Below are 19,435 nucleotides of genomic sequence, written 5' to 3'. Positions count from 1 at the left end.
ATTCTTCCAAAAGCGCATTGGTGAGGTCACACACTGATGTTGGTCGAGAAGGCCTGGCTCTCAGTCTCCGCTCTAATTCATCCCAAAGGTGTTCTATCGGGTTCAGGTCAGGACTCTGTGCAGGCCAGTCAAGTTCATCCACACCAGACTCTGTCATCCATGTCTTTATGGACCTTGCTTTGTGCACTGGTGCACAGTCATGTTGGAAGAGGAAGGGGCCCGCTCCAAACTGTTCCCACAAGGTTGGGAGCATGGAATTGTCCAAAATGTTTTGGTATCCTGAAGCATTCAAAGTTCCTTTCACTGGAACTAAGGGGCCAAGCCCAGCTCCTGAAAAACAACCCCACACCATAATTCCTCCTCCACCAAATTTCACAGTCGGCACAATGCAGTCTGAAATGTACCGTTCTCCTGGCAACCTCCAAACCCAGACTCGTCCATCAGATTGCCAGATGGAAAAGCGTGATTCATCACTCCAGAGAACGCGTCTCCACTGCTCTAGAGGCCAGTGGCGGCGTGCTTTACACCATTGCATCCGACGCTTTGCATTGCACTTGGTGATGTGTGGCTTGGCTGCAGCTGCTCGGCCATGGAAACCCATTCCATGAAGCTCTCTGCGTACTGTACTTGGGCTAATCTGAAGGTCACATGAAGTTTGTAGCTCTGTAGCAATTGACTGTGCAGAAAGTCAGCGACCTCTTTGCACAATGCGCTTCAGCATCCGCTGACCCCTCTCCGTCACTTTACGTGGCCTACCACTTCGTGGCTGAGTTGCTGTTGTTCCCAAACGCTTCCATTTTGTTATAATAGAGCTGACAGTTGACTGTGGAATATTTAGGAGCGAGGAAATTTCACGACTGGATTTGTTGCACAGGTGGCATCCTATGACAGTTCCACGCTGGAATTCACTGAGCTCCTGAGAGCGGCCCATTCTTTCACAAATGTCTTGTTTCACAGTCTGCATGCCTGAGTGCTTGATTTTATACACCTGTGGCCAGGCCAAGTGATTAGGACACCTGATTCTGATCATTTGAATGGGTGAGCGAATACTTTTGGTAATATAGTGTATGTAAAGCATGCTGTGTTTTTAGAGGTCTGTGAATCCTTCACGTGTTCATGCAGTGTGTGTATATGGCGCCATCTAGCGGCCCTTTGGCGCTGCTGACGCTCCAGACTGATGCAGCGCCTTGAGTATCATTTAGCAGCAGGCGGAACCACAGCTCTAATGTAAAGGCTTGTCCAGAGCACTGATAAATAATAGTAATACGAAAAAAATATCTAATATAAGATGTATCCCTCCCCATCTGTCTTTATAGACGGACGACAGTAGGGGGCGCTGTGAGCACAAAGCCCTGTCCCTGCACAGAGCGGGTGTATCAGTGTGCAGCTGCCAACAGCTGCCAGTCACAGCGGCGGAGCTGCGCGCGGGGCACGGAGCAGCTCGAGCAGGACTGTCTGTCCCACGCACCGCGGTGATGTGATCTTACAAGTGACAGCTACCCAAGATCCTAGGGATGGGCGATATTTTGTTGAGATAGAAAAAAAAAAAAAAAAAAAAAAAAAAAACTTTTCGGCCATTCAGTCAACGTGTTTTCACTGCTTCTTGTATTTTATGCTTCAGGACACAAAAAGAGGTGAGTGTAGGATTTGTATGGCAGCAGTGACAGAAAATGCATGGTAGATAACAAATCAGTCAGTTTATTTAATTAACTGCAGTAAGTTTTAATGTTTAGGCCCATATAATCTAATTTAAACAAACTGCATGACTTGCTGCATGTACTGTATATGCTTGGATTTCATTTTTGGAATAGTCCAGTGAGTTAAAAATATGTTGTCAGTATTATATTCATCCTCCATAGCTTTAGTCTAAGGGGTGGCAAAGTAATTTTCATCAAGCAGTTGTCTATTGAAACGAGTTTTCTGTTAATTGTCAACTTTTAAACACGTTTTTCATCCTCACATATTTATGTCCTGGGTGTTGTATTAATGATAGGGAGTTACTTTTATATCCCCCCCAGTTTTGGGTGGTGGGGTGGGGTCATAAGATCCTGCAGCCACAGGAATGGAATGGGAGAGAGAGTGAGAGGTGAGGGTGTCCAGAGTTTACTCTGCAGCAGAAGCAGTTATGACTGAGGGAGTTTGAGATCATGGTCTGAGCTCTGTTCGCTGGAGCTGCTCCACATCTCAGTGCCACTCTTGTTTCCCTCTGCTGAATGAACAATGCAGGCGATGATGATCCAGGCCTCCTTTAGGCAAGGCCTGCAGCTGTGTTTATTCCTACTGATGGTGGTAAGACTGCAGGGTGAGTATGCCATGCTATACAGATCTGAAAAACTCAAACTGATAACTGCTATCATTTACAAAACTCTCCACATTGGTATTCTTTGCTTTGCATGTGCAGTATGTGATCAGATAACATGTCAGTGAATGTCCCAGGCAAGGTAACAGCACCGGAGCATCAGGAGGCTCCTGTGGAGAAGCCCTTTACCCTGACCTGCACTGTTTCAAGAGAGAGAGGCGAATCCCTGAGGCAGGTGCGCTGGCTGGATGTCCAGAACCAGACCCTGCTGACCTACCAGCCCAGCCAGAGGGACAGTGTGAGCGGGCAGCAACATGTGGAGCTGGCCACCTCTCCCAAGGACACGTCGGCCATCATTATCCGCAGGGTGGGCTTCCGTGACGAGGGCTGCTACACCTGCATCTTTGACATGCACCCCACCGGTTCGCAGCAGGGACAGACATGCCTCACTGTGACCGGTGAGTGAGGCCATAACAACATGGCAGCTGTGGTGCTAGGAGTGAGGAGGCTGTTTATGCCAATAGAAGAACATCTAGCTGTGTTGGCGATGAGTATGCATGCCTAATCTGAGAATCCATCTGACCATGGTGGAGTACTTTATCTTCACACTGAGTGATGCACAGATATTTAACATATTTGGATTTGAATTACAGATTACATGTAATGGGGCAGAGAGTTATCTGAAGAACAATGGAAAGGGATGATGTCTTTGTTATAAGCACAAATAAATAAGTAAATAAATACAATGCTTATGTTAACTGCAGCAATCACATTTGCTATTATCATCATCCTTGTTCAGTATGAACAAATCATTATGGGGATACAGGTATCTGATGACAAAATTGGTAAATGCAACACATTTCTGGTACTGAACAAAAGATGTAAGATATAAGATCATTGATACTAGTTGTTGCAGATAATTTTATTAATAGATAAGGGGCCAGAGGTTTTAATTCCATTATAAACACATACATCATTTTGCAGTGTTTGAAATAATGATTAATTGTGGTTGTACAGTAGGTAATGGCTATAATAATATTACAGTCTAGAAATTAAATGTTAGGTATGGTAGGGATTCACTATGTTTGATGTAAAATTGGAGTTTATTGTACAAATTGGAATTGAAAATGAGCTTTAGTTTTTTCAACCCCAGTGTTACAAATAACCAACAGCATGGGGTGCAGGGCTGAAAGCCGTAGACTCTCTGTGATATTTCTGCATGTAAGGGAGCAAAATAAGGAGTAATATACAGCTTTGAAAAGTGGTAGGCAGTGACTGGGTCGGCAGGTCAGAAAGGGAAAAGATTTCATATTTCACTTTCCACTTTTTGTGTTGGAGTTTTAGGTGTTTGATGTATGTTTTAGTATTATTAATAGGCATAAGTGAATAATTACAGGAGAAAACAGAAATCATGAAATTCACAGGACGCCTGACACTTTTGTTTCTGGGTTTAATTTCCGTCCTGTTTTCTGCACTTGTTGATGTTTCATGGCTAAAGTGATTTTGGACGCTTGGCCATAGCGCCCCACCCATTTGAAAAAACACTAACGTTAATCAAAACCATCTTTTTACTCCAGGGAAAGTTACTCCTCTCCGCAAACGTTATATCAATTATCTGTTGGGATTTACTGATACAAAGTATGTGTGTGCAGATCCCCTAACCCTAACTCCCCTAAGCCCCACCTCTGTTCCCCTATGAACTGAAGTTGATGAGGCTGTGGAAGCACGGACAGTGATGTTAATATAGAGTTCTATATCAGTGGAAAAGGGAGGGCTCACTCTGCTAAACAGAAACAGATGTTGCGGATCCCAGTAACTAGTTTCTGTTTGGATGTCTCATATTTCTGAATATTAACATTGTTCGTTGTTTCACCCTTCGCCTCCCTGCTCCTTCTCTCACCTTTTCCTGGCCCCATCCTCCATTCCACTGGATCTTGGACTCTTATGGCTCCCAGCGCAAATTTCTGCCGACAGCAATAAGACAGCAGTGAGCGGCAAGAAGGCGTCCCTGTTGTGCTCCTACGGCTTGCCCGAAAAGGTGGAGCAGGTGGTGTGGAGGTACACATCTGGGCAGGGAGAATCCAGTGCGGTGGCCTCCTTCGCCAAGCGGAGCGACCCCATGATCGAGCCGTCCTACCAGGGAAGAGTGTGGCTCAGTGCCTCCATGTCCCACAGCCAGCTCACCATCCAGCCTGTCGCTATCCAGGACGAGGGCTGCTACACCTGCCTGTACGACACACATCCTGACGGGCCTAAGAGCTCGACCATTTGCCTCTCCACCTATGGTAACCATCTCTTCCACAAGCATTCCATTATTGGTGGTGATTTATAGTGTGTATTTGTAGAAGCATTCTTCCACCGTGAAATGAGATATTTCTGGGAAACCTGAGTACAATCTTTGTGGAGCAAGTTATGAAAAATAGACATATAACTCAATCTATTCTGGTTGAGTTACAGCCGCAGGGTATTGTTCTTTCATTTTAACAGAAGTCTTCTGGTGTTCCTCAGGGCTGGTTTCAGCAGATGTGTTTCTTTTAATCCTCTTCCAAATGTCAAACACGGCCATGACCAGTGGTGTAGTGGAGGATATACGCAGGTATTTAGAGCATACCTACCTCTTTTTCTGGAGATTTACAGTATAACCACCTATCAGCCAAAAAGCCATTTAAATATAGAAGAGTACACCCACTTCCTCTGTGGTGATCTACCCATGTACTTTATAGTGACAGTGTGATTGATTAAAGTGTGCACGGCACATTATGCAGGCAGGAAAATATACCATAACCTAAAATCATCCTGTTTACCCACAAATGTCCAAGTTAACACATTATTTAAAGTGGGGAAAAGCCTGATGATGTCAGAGAAAAAAATTGTTTTCAGTGCAAATCAAGAGTTTTTCCAGTTAACGGTCATTTTCTTGATATCAGTGGAGTAATCTGTCTCATTCTGCTTCGCTTCAAGATATTATGTGTTTCCTGAGACCATCAGAACCGTATAGAAAGCAACTAGTATTTATTCAACCTATGAGCGGAATTTCTCATTTTTTATGAAATCTATTATTTTCAAACCAATTATGTAGTTTTCCTGTGTGAGTAAATATGTGATGTGTGTGTGAAGGGGAGAGGAGAGCACCTGCTGCTTTATGCTGCATGGGAAGAGTGAAGGAGTCAGGGTCTGGCATAACTACAAGGAGCCTAAACCTGATCTGTCTCAGATTAAGTAGTGCTGTCTGTTGGAAAATAGCGCTACCTCTGGGATTAGGATAGGAATGTTAATATTTTGCCTGATCTACTGTTGCTGCCGAGGCAGTCTTTTTACAGCTAGGTTAAGCTGTTGTTATTGGTGTGGCTGTTAAGCTAACTCATAAACACAGAGTGGTGTGTCCATCTGAAGAATGGGCCATTGGAGAGAGGAGAGAGAAAGAGGTGGAATGATGGAGGGAGGGAGGGAGGCTTGAAAGAGCCAGAGTGAGGTCTAATGCATAACTGTGTCACTGTTTGCAGCAGACAGTGATTCCTTCTGTCTTGCTATCTCTCTCTCATTCTATGCTTTGTCTCTCATTTTTGCTCATTCGTTTTCCCTCTCTCTTGTTTTCTTTCCCTCTGTGTTTCTCTCACAATTATCTCAACAAACAGCAAAGCTTTTGTTTGAAATTGAACCGTACAGTAGGCGTTTCCAGTAGTGAAGCACAGAATTTGCTTTATGGATAATGTTTATTTTAGTTGCTGTAGACTATTGCCAGCAATCCTCTGTCCCCATCCCACACTGTCCTGTCCTACTTGCAGTCCCACACACATTATCCACAGGCAATAATGGCTAATGTCATAAAGACACATGGACATATGGTGCACGCATGCATGCACAGACACGTGTCAGTTTTTTTTTTTGTTGTTGTTTGTTTTGTTTTGTTTTTTGACAAGAACAAAATATTTTACTTAACGATGGAAAGAGCTTTTATTATTATCATTATTAATATTATTTTTTAAAAAACATATGTTCAACTTTTAAACATATGTTTAAAAGTTCTTGTTCTTGAAAATAATTTGATGAGAACAGTCAAAATTCTGTCAGAGTTCACACCAGCTCAGTGCTAGATTGCAGGGCATTATGGAGAGTTATTTGAATTCTTTCCTGTTGTGGTATGTCCCACCTCTGCAACTGATCTAATCCAGATTGGTGGTGGGTATGGTTCATTGCCTAGAAGCCTATGAAGACACTGCAACTACAGGGGCCAAATATCTGTGGCTAAAACTGTTCCAACAAAAATGTTCTCAATTCTAATGAGTCGCATTCCTTCCTTAGCTCCAAGAACAGTGAATTGAAAACAGCCAGGGCTTTACTTATGGATCTCAAGTGTTTCAAGAATTCACATACCTTGACTGATCCAAAAGATTATACCTTTGCCTCAGGTATCACCTTTACCCCAATATCTCTCTAAAACACTTATATAATGTACACAAATTAAACTAAACTGAAAATCTGAATCGTGGCCAATTTCACATTGACCTGAAATAATATGTTTTATAGGTCTATACCTTGATAGTGCAGGAAAAACAGTGATATTTGCTTATTTTCCAGTGCTGCCTAAGCCTCAGGTGAGCTACAAGACGACATCTCCAGGTGTGATCGAAGCCAACTGCACCTCAGTGTCACGTCCCCCAGCAGAGATCGTCTGGAATGTGGAGAGGGATAACAGGACTATGGGCCCCCCAGTAACAACACAGCTGCCCCAGGATGATGGGACCACGCTGATCATCAGTACACTTACCGTCCAGTCAGGGCTGCTGAAGGACGTTTCCATCAAATGCTTGGTCCACCATAAAGGCCTTGAGTCACCAATTGCTGTTTCTATGAACACTAAAAGTGAGTTGTTGTTAGCAGACCTTCCTTTCAGTATGGATCTCCTCCGCAAAATTTTATGCAGCAGTAGGTCGGATCCGTTTCTGGCTCTAAGCCCATATTGTCACTGGTTAGGTAAAGGACAGTCAAGACTACAGTGCTTCTTACACTTGGACATACCTCTACTGAGCCTGTGCTTATTTGCACATTCCCAATTCAATTTTTGTCCAACTGATCACAATGATCCTGAAGCCAGACACTGAGCCCTAAACAAACAAGAGTGGGCCCTCCACTGCTGGTGCCCTACTAGCTGTTGGGGGAATGCAAGTAGTGGGAAAATGTGGTTTGCATGTTTTGGCCTTCAGGTGCCACGAGCAGAAAGGTCATGAGATCATCCAAGTTGACAGGGTTCATCCTCCGAGGAGCATGAATGCGCTTTCCAAATTTCCTGTAATCTGTGAGATGTCAAATTTGACATTTTCGCCTAAGGGTAATGCTAGAGGGAAAGTCATGGTCACACCAGAATTGACAAGATTCATTCTTCCCTGGTCCTCAGCAAATTACTTGGCAATCTGTTCATAACAGGGTAGAGTTATGTTGCCATGAAAAATATTGGCCTGTCATCAAAGTCTTCAGGTCATAAGGTCACCACAATCAAGAGGAATCCTCCTTTGGAGATTATGAATGCACTTACCCAATACTGTGGTAATCAACTAATTAGATTTTGTGATATCTTGTTTGCAAAGTTGACCTTTTAGTCTTATGATGGTGCTAGAGGAAAGGTCACCATCTGTCAGGATTCATCCCCTGGGGAGCATGAACATGCTCACCAGATTTAATAGCAAAGTAGATTTTGAGATGTGTTGCCTTGGAGCAAACTGTTGAATAGACAGACCAACCAACCAACCAACTGGCCACCACAGCAATTCCTAGGCCCCACCTGCCAGAGCGAGGCAAAAACACTTAACAATTTTGATGTCACTAATGCTTTTCAGAGGGTGAACAGGTTCATACCTTGGCTGTTGTGTTTGTGTGCCTGTGTTTACCCTGGTTTCATGAGAGCAGGAAGCAAACATGCTACAGAGAGACAAGTCTTACATTTGGTCATAACACCACAAATCAAATCTTCTCAAACCGAATCAGTTATGGCCCATACAAGAGCCACAGTGTTAACACCAGTCAGGGATTTGCATAGTTTAATATAGAAAATGACATGCATATCCAGATATGAAAGATGGTAAAACTGCTGACCATTTTTTCCCTCTCATAGTTGGGACAGCTCTCACCATCCTGATCTCAGTCACCACTGTGGCAGCTCTGCTGGTCATGTGCCTCTGCTTTTGCCTTTGGAAGTGTTTCTTACGTAAAGACGGTGAGTGGGTGTCTACCTGTGTATGTATGTCATGCCCAGTGCATCAGTTTTATGCATGCCAGTCTCCATCTTCTATTAAGTAATGCCAAATATTTCTTGATACCTCTGAATCCCTGAAAGGATATATCTACAGTACATCCTCTGAGCCAGTTACTGAAGGTCAGAGGACCTGGACACAGCAAGGAAAACATTCCTTTCACCCTCAAAATGATGAAAGCTCTGTGGCCTCTCTGACCCGTCAGACTATTTTGGGGATCTTAAGAGTAGTTACTGATTTATTGTAGCTTGAAAGGTAATTTTTGAAAGATATCATATTTCTTATTGTGGGTTATATTTCATGAGAGAGAGAGAGGGAAAGAGAGAGAGTGCATGTGTTTTGTGATCAGTGCCATGCTGTTTTTGTTTTGTTTTGTTTCTTTTTTTGGTACATTGACTTGTTTTTTTTGGGGGAAAGTTCCTGCACATTTCCACCTCCTCCACTGTTATTCCCTTGGAGCTAAGAAATCATTTGAAGGTCCGGTGAAGGGAAAAAATGTTTTTGCATTTTTGCATATAGGAGGCAGATGCCAGCCCTGCAGTCTAAAGAAACAATGATAAAGGAAGGAACAGTGGCCATTAGGAACCACTCTGGCTAGAGACCATGCTCATTTGTTTTGATAATGAATCCAGCGTACAAAAGCAACTCTCAGAGAGCCTCCTGTCCATGTCAGGACTGATGGTGATCTATTATAGGTAGTGAAAATGAAGATGGAGGTGAAGCAGTGAGCATAACTAGTAATTATATTACTTTGGGTTAAGATTGTTTAAAGTATGTACTGTGCATCCCCACCCAGGACATAACCATGTTATGGGTTGTTCATGGTCAATATTAAGATTGTTATCCACTGTATCTGTGCAATGGCAGCTGCACTGTAGACACTGCTTGAGAGAGGGATATTAGGCTGATGAATTGAGTACAGTGAGCACAAACCCTGTACAATGCAATTACATTCTGAAAAGTGAGAGAAACATGAGACAAACAAGAGACACGACTGAAAGCAGGCAGTAGTTCAGCCCTGAAATAACACGGTGGAGAGAGAGGCCAGTGTGGTCAGGCCAGTGGATGGGTGGATACATTTACCTCCAGATCCAACGACTTGGGCTCAGCTCATGCCAAGAAGTTTTCTGCTGTGAATTAAAGAAAGTTTTTCCTATTTAACCATGACCAAAAACTCCCTCTAAACTTTAATTTTTTTTTATTTATTTTTTTTGATCATGTCAATTGATTCTGATTTTGTTGATTGCTTTGTTGATTAAATACAAATAGTGCAACCCAAAAAGCAATTAATATCTCCTTTAAAACCAATAACATTCAGTGCAATGAAGCCTGCCAACATCTAATTTTAGATGTCTTCAAGTGAAAAACAGCTGAAACTTTTCAGTTTTTGTTACTGTTGTATCATCCAGTTTGTGGTGAAGGAATGTTGTCCACACAACTCAATCTAAATTTCATTTCATGAGACCTTGTGGATGTGACACATTGCAGCTGTTCAGCTGGACATGTTTGTTGATGTGAATGGCATATGGCATGGCTGTGTGGTCCCACACATGAAGAGATACCAGCCATTTCAACTTCCCGGGAGGGTTTTGCTACCTGCACTTTACCTGCACTTTACTGCATGCAAGAAATCAACCATGGACCTGGATAGCTAATCAAAGATGTACAATGTTATGATTGTTCTGTCTTCTTTTTGTTCTCTCTTTATGTAAGTGTTGGATTTAAGTAGATAGATGATAAACAGACCTGATATGTATTGTACAGGCTTAGCTGCCTGTTGCATTGTATACTTTCTTCTGATCTTGTAATGGACCATAAAGGGAAAAGTATTATCTCATACTGCCAGTGCAATTCTAGCTATGTGTTGTGTTTCTTTCCAAGCGCTGGTTTACCAAAATTGAGCAGATTTTGGTTTGGAGAGGGATCTGGATTGAAATGAAATCACTTGACATTTTGTTGTTCTTTGATGGAAAATGTCAGAGAAAAAAAAAAAACCTTTTCTTGTGATTTAATATTGTTCTTTTTCTCTCTTTGTCTTTTTGTCATTACATATCTACGTTTCTTTTCAGCTGATTAACCTCTCAGATGAGACGGGAGCCTGAAGAGAAGAAGCACTGCTTCTCAGAGCCAATCACACCATTTCTTGGTGTTTCACTACATCATCATAGCATAGAGGGAAGATGGCCTGTTGTGACACGCCTCAGGAGGACATCGCATACAATCCATGACCGCCAGCTGTTCAACGACATTCAACTCTGCTATGCTGCCTCAGCATTTATGCCTCAAATCTAATTGTCAGGCTATGCTCACATGAAGTCTATGAGGAAACATAGAGTGGAATTTTTTTCTCTCGCTCTGAAATTGATGGACTATATGGTCCCACATTCCACAGTAAACAACAGAGGCATTGTAGAGCAAATTAAATTACAAGTTTTTTTTTTTTTTCGTCTTTTCCAGTATGTTGCATTTCATGGATATGAAATAGTTTCCTCTGATGTCTCCTTGCTTTACTTGGTTGATCCCCACAGTAAATGACAGCACACCTGAACAGCTACTTGTAGAGGCTTTCTATGAACTTGCCTTTACCAGTTCACTTCCTCTGTTACCTGACTAGAGGGTCTCCCTCACTACTGTATGTTTGTGAAGCTGGGTGGGAGTCAGAGGTAACCTTCAGTACATCTACTGTTTACTAAAAGGGCTATAGACTTACATCTTGTTTGTGTAATACGTATTGTGTATGTTTTCTGCCTTTTTCACAGACCGTATGTGTATATGTGTGTGTATGTGCCGTTGTGCATGTGTGCAGTGGGAGCATGTCAAATTCCATGGTCAGATGGCTTGAATCAATTCTCTGAAGATGCTACGCTGAAACCTTACTGGTGCCCCTGGAAGGAATGCATGTCTGGTTGCTCGCCTCTATTGTAGACTCAGACTGGGCCGTGTGTGTGTGTGTGTGTGTGTGTGTGTGTGTGTGTACAGGTTGGGATCTGCTGGATAGTTCAGGCAGTGCAGCCTAGTGGTTTGAGAGGGCTAAAGGATCGGTTGTTAAAATACAACAAAAAGATATTTTCCTGTTTACCTCTAGTGCAGTCTAATCCTGTTCACATGTAAATTTTAATAGATTGAGCTCCAGACAACATTACGCACCCAGCCCCATTGTTTGAGGCTCCTGCAAGACAGCAAACAAAACTGGAAACAAACTGGAAACCTCACCAAATCACACAGAAACTGTTTATAGATTATGCAAGGGTTAAAGCTGCCAACACATGATTAAACCGCTCTGCACTGCCTGTGCCACCGTTTTCCTCTGGATAGAGTAATGTCGCCCAACCCTTTGCTACCTCTGGTGGCGTGTATGGCTCGAGTTTTCCAGTTTTGCGCTGCGCTCCAAGTTTAATGTATTTTAACACTGACCTCCTTTGCCAGTGATCTTTTGAAGCGAGTCTGACTAAATTAAAGCTCCCAACAGCCAAAACAATATGTCTTTCTTTATATGCAATAAATTTAAAATATATATCATGACCTCAAGCAAATAAACACTGCATGACTGTCAGTAGAGATTATCAGCAGTCAACCCGTGCTACCATGTTAATTATCCTATGTTGCTGATAGCTAAGCTAACGGACAGTCAGCACTGACTTTGCTCTTTTGCTCTTTGCTTTGATGCTCACTTATCATGTGTGGGCACTTTAAGTCGGAAAATATCTTGTTTTGTATTTTTGGTGAACTGTCCCTTTAAATGGATTTCTCCTGTAACATTATCCTGAGTTGAGACGCTGAACTCCTCCATGCTCTGGAGTGGCACCTTAATGTATAAAACGTCATGTAATGCGGCTTTGGCACCTATTGTATTTGTGTATGCACAGGCATTTGAATACTCAAACTTTATACAGAAATAATCTCGTAAATCAAAGATGTGAAACTGTCACAATTTGCTTTTTCAACAGAAGAAAGCCATTGCATGTTATCAGACTGCAAAGTCCTTTATATTTTTTAATGTGAAATCAGACACACCACATCACATTTCATCATTGTTTAGCTGATTTTAGATCGCAGTTTTACTCAGTTTGCAGATACACTGAACAGTTCTGCTATTTGCTCATAACACTGATGATGCACATCGGGCTTAGTTTAGAATGATTTTGAAGATTTTCAGGAACGTTTTGTGATATGAAAATGTACTTTTCATGCACCCTCCCCTGTATGTAGAGACTGCAGTCCCCCCCACCCCAAAAAAAAGACCTGATGTGTAAAATTAATGTAATAAATGTTTTAAAATGTTTTATGAATATGTGTAATCTTTCCATTTTCAATTTTAAAATCCATCAGAAATGGAGGTTTTGGCCCAGATCTGTACTTCTTCACTTGGATTTAGAAAAAAGATGGAATTCCTGTCCGTCTTGCCAGCCCTGGCGCCCAGATGCTCATTGTTCTGGACCCTTTTCATCCCCAGCCAGCTGATGGTTGTGGTGGTTCACGCAGCGCAAACACTCTCTCTCTTTCACATGCGCGCACACACACACACACACACACACACACACAGAGAGAAAAGCTTCAGCACATGCCAGTGTTGAGTTGATGTATTCATAAACTCTGGGTTCACATACACTATTTATTATTTCTGCCCTGTGCCTCATTGGATTCTAGTACAGTGTCATTTATTTACCTCAGCAGCAAATATATATATATATATATATATATATGTGTGTGTGTGTGTGTGTGTGTGTGTGTGTAGATATATAGATATAGATAGATAGATAGATAGATAGATAGATAGATTAGCATTAAAAATAAAGAAATCTGAATTGTTTGTGTGCAGGGTATTACATCATCACCATAATTTTCATTTCACTTACTTGGTCTATCTTAATTCTTTGTAATATTTCTCATATGTGAATATCATCGCTCTTCTCATTACAAATCCCAGCTGATCCAAACCTGGAGCCCAAACAATCCAGACATCTGTTCTCCTGGTAGATCTGGGGCCACATGTTGCACTCCTGCATACCTTACCCACTCCTGTCAAATGATCTTCATCCAGCGGCTGCACAGTCTCCGAGTGACCTCTGCTACATCTGATCGGCATGTCTCAAACACTGCCTTCGCACCACGATCTCCAGCCCTTTGTCATCTGAACTGGGGCTTTGTCTACCAGGGAAAGTGCGTGTGTGTATGTGTGCATGTGTGTAAGACAAGAAAGTGAGTGAGAGAGCTGGGCCGTAAGCACAGAAACTGTGTGGGCTTTAACTAACAGACACCGTTGTAGAGACCCAAAAAAAAAAAAAAAAAATCCATTCAGAGTTCACTGATTCATTTAACATGGCCACAGTTCCACGTAGGCACAGTACACAGACCACATTGGGACTACTGGCCGTCTTCTCTTAATTATGCATTCCAGTGAGTAGAGTGTATGAAATTATCATATCATCTAAATCACATTATTCAGGATAATTTTACATTACCAAGTGCCATTTTTATGAGAGGAACTCTTGTGAGCATCTCTAAATGCATTAGAATCTATCAGAATTTACATCTCAATGGGCACTTTGTGTTTCACTGGATATTGTCCAAAGAAAACGTAATTATGTGGGTTTTCGTCCTTTGACATATTGCAAATCTTTTTTTTTTTTTTCCAGCTTGAGGCAAGAATATGTAAACCAGTTTTTTGTGAAAATGGATAATTGGGGGAAGGCAGTGCAGGAGCGTTTGCCTTTTTGGTTTTGGGCGCCCAAATTCCAGTTTCTGCTGGGACAGATGACACTTGTGCAGAGGCCGTATGGAGCAGCACACACAGCCTCGGTTATCTTCAGGGGTGTGTGAGTGTTAGCTCTTCCTGGTGGCGGGTATTGATACTGAGCAGCACCATTTCTTGGTATCCTCAGTACTTAGTTAGCCCGTTACATAAATAAACGCAATGAGCTGCGCCTCTGAAGCAGTGTACTCATAATCACCTATGAAACTGTCCTCAAGATAAAAGTGAAGCAGAAAAAAAAATCACAATTATTTAAAAATCACCAGACCAGAAATGATACTTTGTTGTTTCAGGCCACTACACAGTATAACTGGGTAAAATATAAATCCACTATTTCATTTTCTGGTTATCTCCAAACACAAATAAAAAACAACAATTAATCAAATCAAAGGAGGTCTTAGAAGAAGCTACTTCAAATTTTTTTTTATCTTATTTTATTTTATTTTATTTTAGCCTGTTGTGGTATTTTGTTATGTTTACCTTTCCAAAAGAGCAACTGTCTAGACAACCATAATTTTAGAAAACCCTTTTTATGTGAATTTATGTATATAAATTAATGTTATGGTAAGTGTTAAATATTTTGAGTCTGGTTAGTGGATTATCACATGATTGTGGCTCTTATGACTGATGTGCTATTTGCATCTATAACTGTGGAATACGTTTTGATACGGAAAAGCTCGGGTGTTGGGCTTATTTCAACGTACTGCATGTGTCTGTAACCGTGGTCACACAGGAAAAGTACATCTGAGCCTTGACGTCCACAGTCGCTAAGATCTTTATTTAGTACAAACTCATCCCTTAAACATTAATGACAAGATACAGTCTGTCAATGAAGTTTTTCTATATATCATTATCAGCATATTGTCACATTTTTCTGTTTAATTAAAAAAATATATATATACTTTCTGCAAAAAAATTTGTTTCTTTTCGCCTTCTAATGTGAATTAGAACATGGGATGTGTTCCTACATGGAATGATTGAACATTTAGGCATTTTTATGAACCATCTGTTGTCAACCGAGAGTGGGGTCGCTCATAACACAAAAACAACAGTCAACCCCCCCCCCCTTACCCAACCGCACCACCTGAACTTCCTGTTCTTTGAGATTAACCCACACTATGGTGTGGTTTAGCTTCAAGAGTACACCCTGCCCTGCTACATCTAGAGACGGTGTTAAGCGTTGGGGTCTATATCTGGTACACAGGCCACGCACGGTGAGATGAGATGTGTCATGGAAAACTTCAGAAGAGTAAGGGGGCAAATTATTCCCTCATTAAAATAGTCATCTGTAAATTAGTCATCTCAACAGAGAGACGCACAGTATGAACTACACCGAACGAAATAAGAAGCACCACCTTCATTTTCCATTTAAAGTACATTACGTTTCCGCAGCCCCACGTACACATTAGAAAATCTACGTATGGAAAGTCAGGGCTTATAATGCACAGTGGAACATTGCTGTACAAGCGACGGAAAGCCCCCAAACCACAGCACTTGTGTTACAAGCACAGGCGCAGCCAACGCACATACAGTACACCTGTCAAAATCACATTCTCACAAACTGCTCTTTTCTTTAAATACAAACCTAGAAAGTTTTGATCAACAAATACAGATTACATCAAATAAAGTCATTTATATAAATAGATTAAAAAAGGCATCCATCTACTGAAATCTACTCAAAGCTCACATGGGCGAAATACAACAAGTGGCTTGTGACAAGCCAAAAAATGCTATTTTAGCTGCTCAAACACAACTGATGTCACACAATGAAAGATTTATTTAGGATGACACACTGCAGCTCTCCGACCTCCACATTACCACAGCCTCCTCTGCTCACTGGTTAAACTTTTTCCCTGTTTCCATGACACCAGCACAAAGTGGTGTGTGCGTGTTCCCATGCATTGTCTATCTGCTTTCGTCTACACTGGATGCAATATTTGTGTGTGAGAAAGAAGTCATAAAATCCAACCTTTATGGGAGAGACAATGAAAAACGGCTCAAGAGAATCTGATGGCAGCATAGTCTGTGTGTTCATCTTGTTGAGTTGTGGTGTGCGGGGCTCGGACAGGCGTCCCAGAGGGAGGGTGGTTGAGGGTGGCGTACACTAGATAGCCTGACCTTTGATCCTCTCCTGCTGTGCTTTCCACAGGCCGGCTTCCTCCTGTCATCAGGGAATGTGATGTCCCGGTGTTGTTGCGAGGGTAGTTGTCATACAGATTGGACATGTGGGCTTGCAGGACAGGAGCAGAGGGAATGGTGTCTTTGGGGATGTCAGGTAGCATAAGAGTGGATATTTCCTGCAACATCAACGTCAAGAACAGACAGACTGATGAAATACATTGCAGCTTTTTAATGTTTTAGCTTTTCGAGTGATGATTGAGGACTGGTGACCCTTACAGGAATATTCCCACATTCTAGGCAACATTTTCCCTCAGCCGAAAAAGGCTATTTTGCCCAAAATGTTGGAGTATTCGTTTAACGGCCACGGGACCAGTGGTTCTGCAATATATCACCTTACCTCGCCCTTTGTCTGGTTGTTCATCAATCCTGTTCAACACAAAAGAGAAGCATATACAAAATGTTTCAGCTAGTAAGACTGAAGAATTTTGTTCTTCGGATAAGATTTAGAAATTCATTAACCCACCTGTGAATGGGTTTGATTTTATGTATATTATATAAATCAGTGATAACTTATTACAACTTACGGTTACAGCGGTAAAAGCTCAGTAGGGTGGCCACAATCACTATGAAGACCAGAAGCACAACACTAATACTGATGATGATGTAGGGCAGCCAGGGCAGACTGGACACCTCATCATCACTGACATTTGGTGAGTCAGGTGAGACATCTGTGAAAGAAGAAGATCACCAGGATGAGTCCATAAACACAAATATATAATATTCAACACGAAAACGTTCCTATTTGCATTCTTGCATTCTTGTCATTACCGTCGTCTAGAGCTTTACACTCCTTGTTTTATGGCTAAGGCAAATATGTTTTTTGTTTTTTTTTTCTGAGACTGAACAACACGTTTTCTTGTACTGAGGAAAAAGTTAAAACTTCATTTGGATTGTCCAATGTTAAACTGAACTTAGTATCTACTTAGCTTAAACTTTGTAACAACTTTGTGTCCACTTTTTATCAATTCAGTATCAACCTAACCCTGATCATGATGTAGCCCAAACCCAAACTGATGCAAAGTCTATTGATACTGGGTATCTACATTGGGCCGGCTTATATGAAATTAAAGTATCAACAGTCCAAAATAATGTAATAATAGTATGGGCAGTCCAAATAAAGTGTTACCACGGTGGTTAGGTTGATACGAAGTTGACCATTTTCAACACTGGCAGCCCAAATGGCCAAACATGTTAATTATAATGTGAAATGCAGTATCTGAACCACCTACCTGAAAATGTGACATTGATTGTATGGCTGAGTAAATATACGGATCCTTTTGTTTCACATCTGTATAAGCCCTCATCATGGATGGAGACTGGTTTGAAATTCAAAAACGAGATCAGTTTATTCTTGTCGTAGAAGTCAGTTTGTCTTGTTCCAATATTCCCTGTATCATTTACTGGTGCACATGTGTCTGTGTCCTGAAGTTTACACCAGATGACATGTGGCGGCTCCCTGCAGTATTTCATGGTGCAGTTGATTGTCAGGTGCTGTTGCGGGACAGCTTTCCATACCGTGCCTCTCTGGACCATCATCTGAGTTTCACATGGGGGGTTCAAGCCCGTTACAACTGAAATAAAAAAAAAACTCGAATTTCAGTCAAAACTCTCAATGAAACAACAATCCTCACTGAATCATTCACTGTGGATCATGGTCAAACCTCTCTGCTTGGTTCATTGCACAGTACCTGTTGAAGCTGTTCATTTGACAGGATGTAAAAAATACCCGAAAATCATTTCTCAGTATTTCCTACATAAACACGTACAAATACATCCACAAAATGCCCCTATTTCACAAGCACGAGTCTTAAGTTAGTTATATACACATTGCCAGAAATAATTTTGCTACATTTTAACTGTTGAATATATATTACGTTGGTATGTAGAACCTCATTCCTCAACTTAGTAAATCATTCTGAACAAGTGACCTACAGATGTAATTTACAAGTAGATCATTATGGCATTACACAATAAAACACATGCAAAAATGACAGGTTTGAACTTATTTTCTACTCAGGCAAATCAGTGTATTTATAATGTGTTTAAATAATAAATGTAGACTGTAATGTACTAGTATTGTACTACAGCGAGACATTCTACCAGAGTAAGACTTAAGACAGAAGCCTTACCTTGACCTTTCCCATGGATGCAGAGAAGTGCCAGGAGACAAAGTACCAGGTGAAGGTCAGATGAAGGTCTATCCATCAGGCTGGGCAGAGAGACACGTGTGTGATTCAGAACCTCACAGATAACCCATCGCTGTAACTACTGTACACAGTACGCGACTCACTTCTCTCGTGAGGTTCCCACTTCCTGTCCTCCTACATAAAAGACCAACCAGATGACATAGTTTACTGCCTATGACAGAAAACAGTTTCACATGCACACATACCACAAATTATAATGTATTTTGTCTCCTGTCTTTGTAATTCTACACTGGTGTGACCTGTTATACGGATTAAAAATTTTATGAGCGCTTTTGTCGAAAGTCACGTGTCAAAAACTAGAACAAACAAGGCTTTGTAAGGAACTCCACTGTAATTTATGCATTATCTCTCAATGAATAATAATAATTATAATAACAACGACAATAATTATAATTTAAAAAATAGTGCTAGTTGCAATTCATTGTTCCTGACTACCAGGCAATGTTTAAGACCACTGTTGCTCATCAATGTTGAGTACTAACAAACTCATATGATCTGTGTGACGATGAGCAGCAGTGGCCACCTTCATATATATGTGTCAGTCCTCATACAGATGTCACTTCTGTCTTCAGTCAAAATAGTGCTCTCTATAGTTGTGTAAGTAGCTGGCTCCCTGTCCAGCCTCCTAATGTAGGAATGTAGCCTCGTAACAGGCCGAACCTGTGTACTCACCACCACAGGGTTGCATCTGGAGTCCAAATGCAGACTGTCTGCAGCTGTGTGTTTGGCCTTTGAAGGGCTGGATCCA

At 41.5% G+C, this 19,435-nt stretch overlaps 2 protein-coding genes across 2 annotated transcripts; one reads left to right on the top strand and one right to left on the bottom strand.

Moving 5' to 3' along the window:
- Positions 1 to 1,433: 1,433 nt before the first annotated feature.
- zgc:113337 (OX-2 membrane glycoprotein) lies at positions 1,434 to 12,774 on the top strand. Its single transcript, XM_030081710.1, has 7 exons — positions 1,434 to 1,634; positions 2,227 to 2,302; positions 2,437 to 2,757; positions 4,255 to 4,584; positions 6,878 to 7,162; positions 8,409 to 8,510; positions 10,617 to 12,774. The coding sequence occupies exons 2-7, from the start codon at positions 2,230 to 2,232 to the stop codon at positions 10,622 to 10,624; spliced, it is 1,119 nt and encodes a 372-aa protein (XP_029937570.1). The 5' UTR covers positions 1,434 to 1,634; positions 2,227 to 2,229; the 3' UTR covers positions 10,625 to 12,774.
- Positions 12,775 to 15,145: 2,371 nt separating this feature from the next.
- Positions 15,146 to 18,727, bottom strand: LOC115379957 (B- and T-lymphocyte attenuator-like). Its single transcript, XM_030080948.1, has 5 exons — positions 18,610 to 18,727; positions 17,710 to 18,051; positions 17,005 to 17,148; positions 16,818 to 16,846; positions 15,146 to 16,596 (listed from the first exon to the last, which is right to left on the bottom strand). Exons 1-5 carry the CDS (start codon positions 18,683 to 18,685, stop codon positions 16,297 to 16,299), a joined length of 891 nt encoding a protein of 296 aa, XP_029936808.1. The 5' UTR covers positions 18,686 to 18,727; the 3' UTR covers positions 15,146 to 16,296.
- Positions 18,728 to 19,435: the final 708 nt, after the last annotated feature.

Source organism: Myripristis murdjan, chromosome 21, assembly GCF_902150065.1.
Source record: "Myripristis murdjan chromosome 21, fMyrMur1.1, whole genome shotgun sequence".
In the NCBI taxonomy this organism is placed as follows: Eukaryota; Metazoa; Chordata; class Actinopteri; order Holocentriformes; family Holocentridae; genus Myripristis; species Myripristis murdjan.
This window is presented reverse-complemented; position numbering and strand designations above follow the sequence as displayed.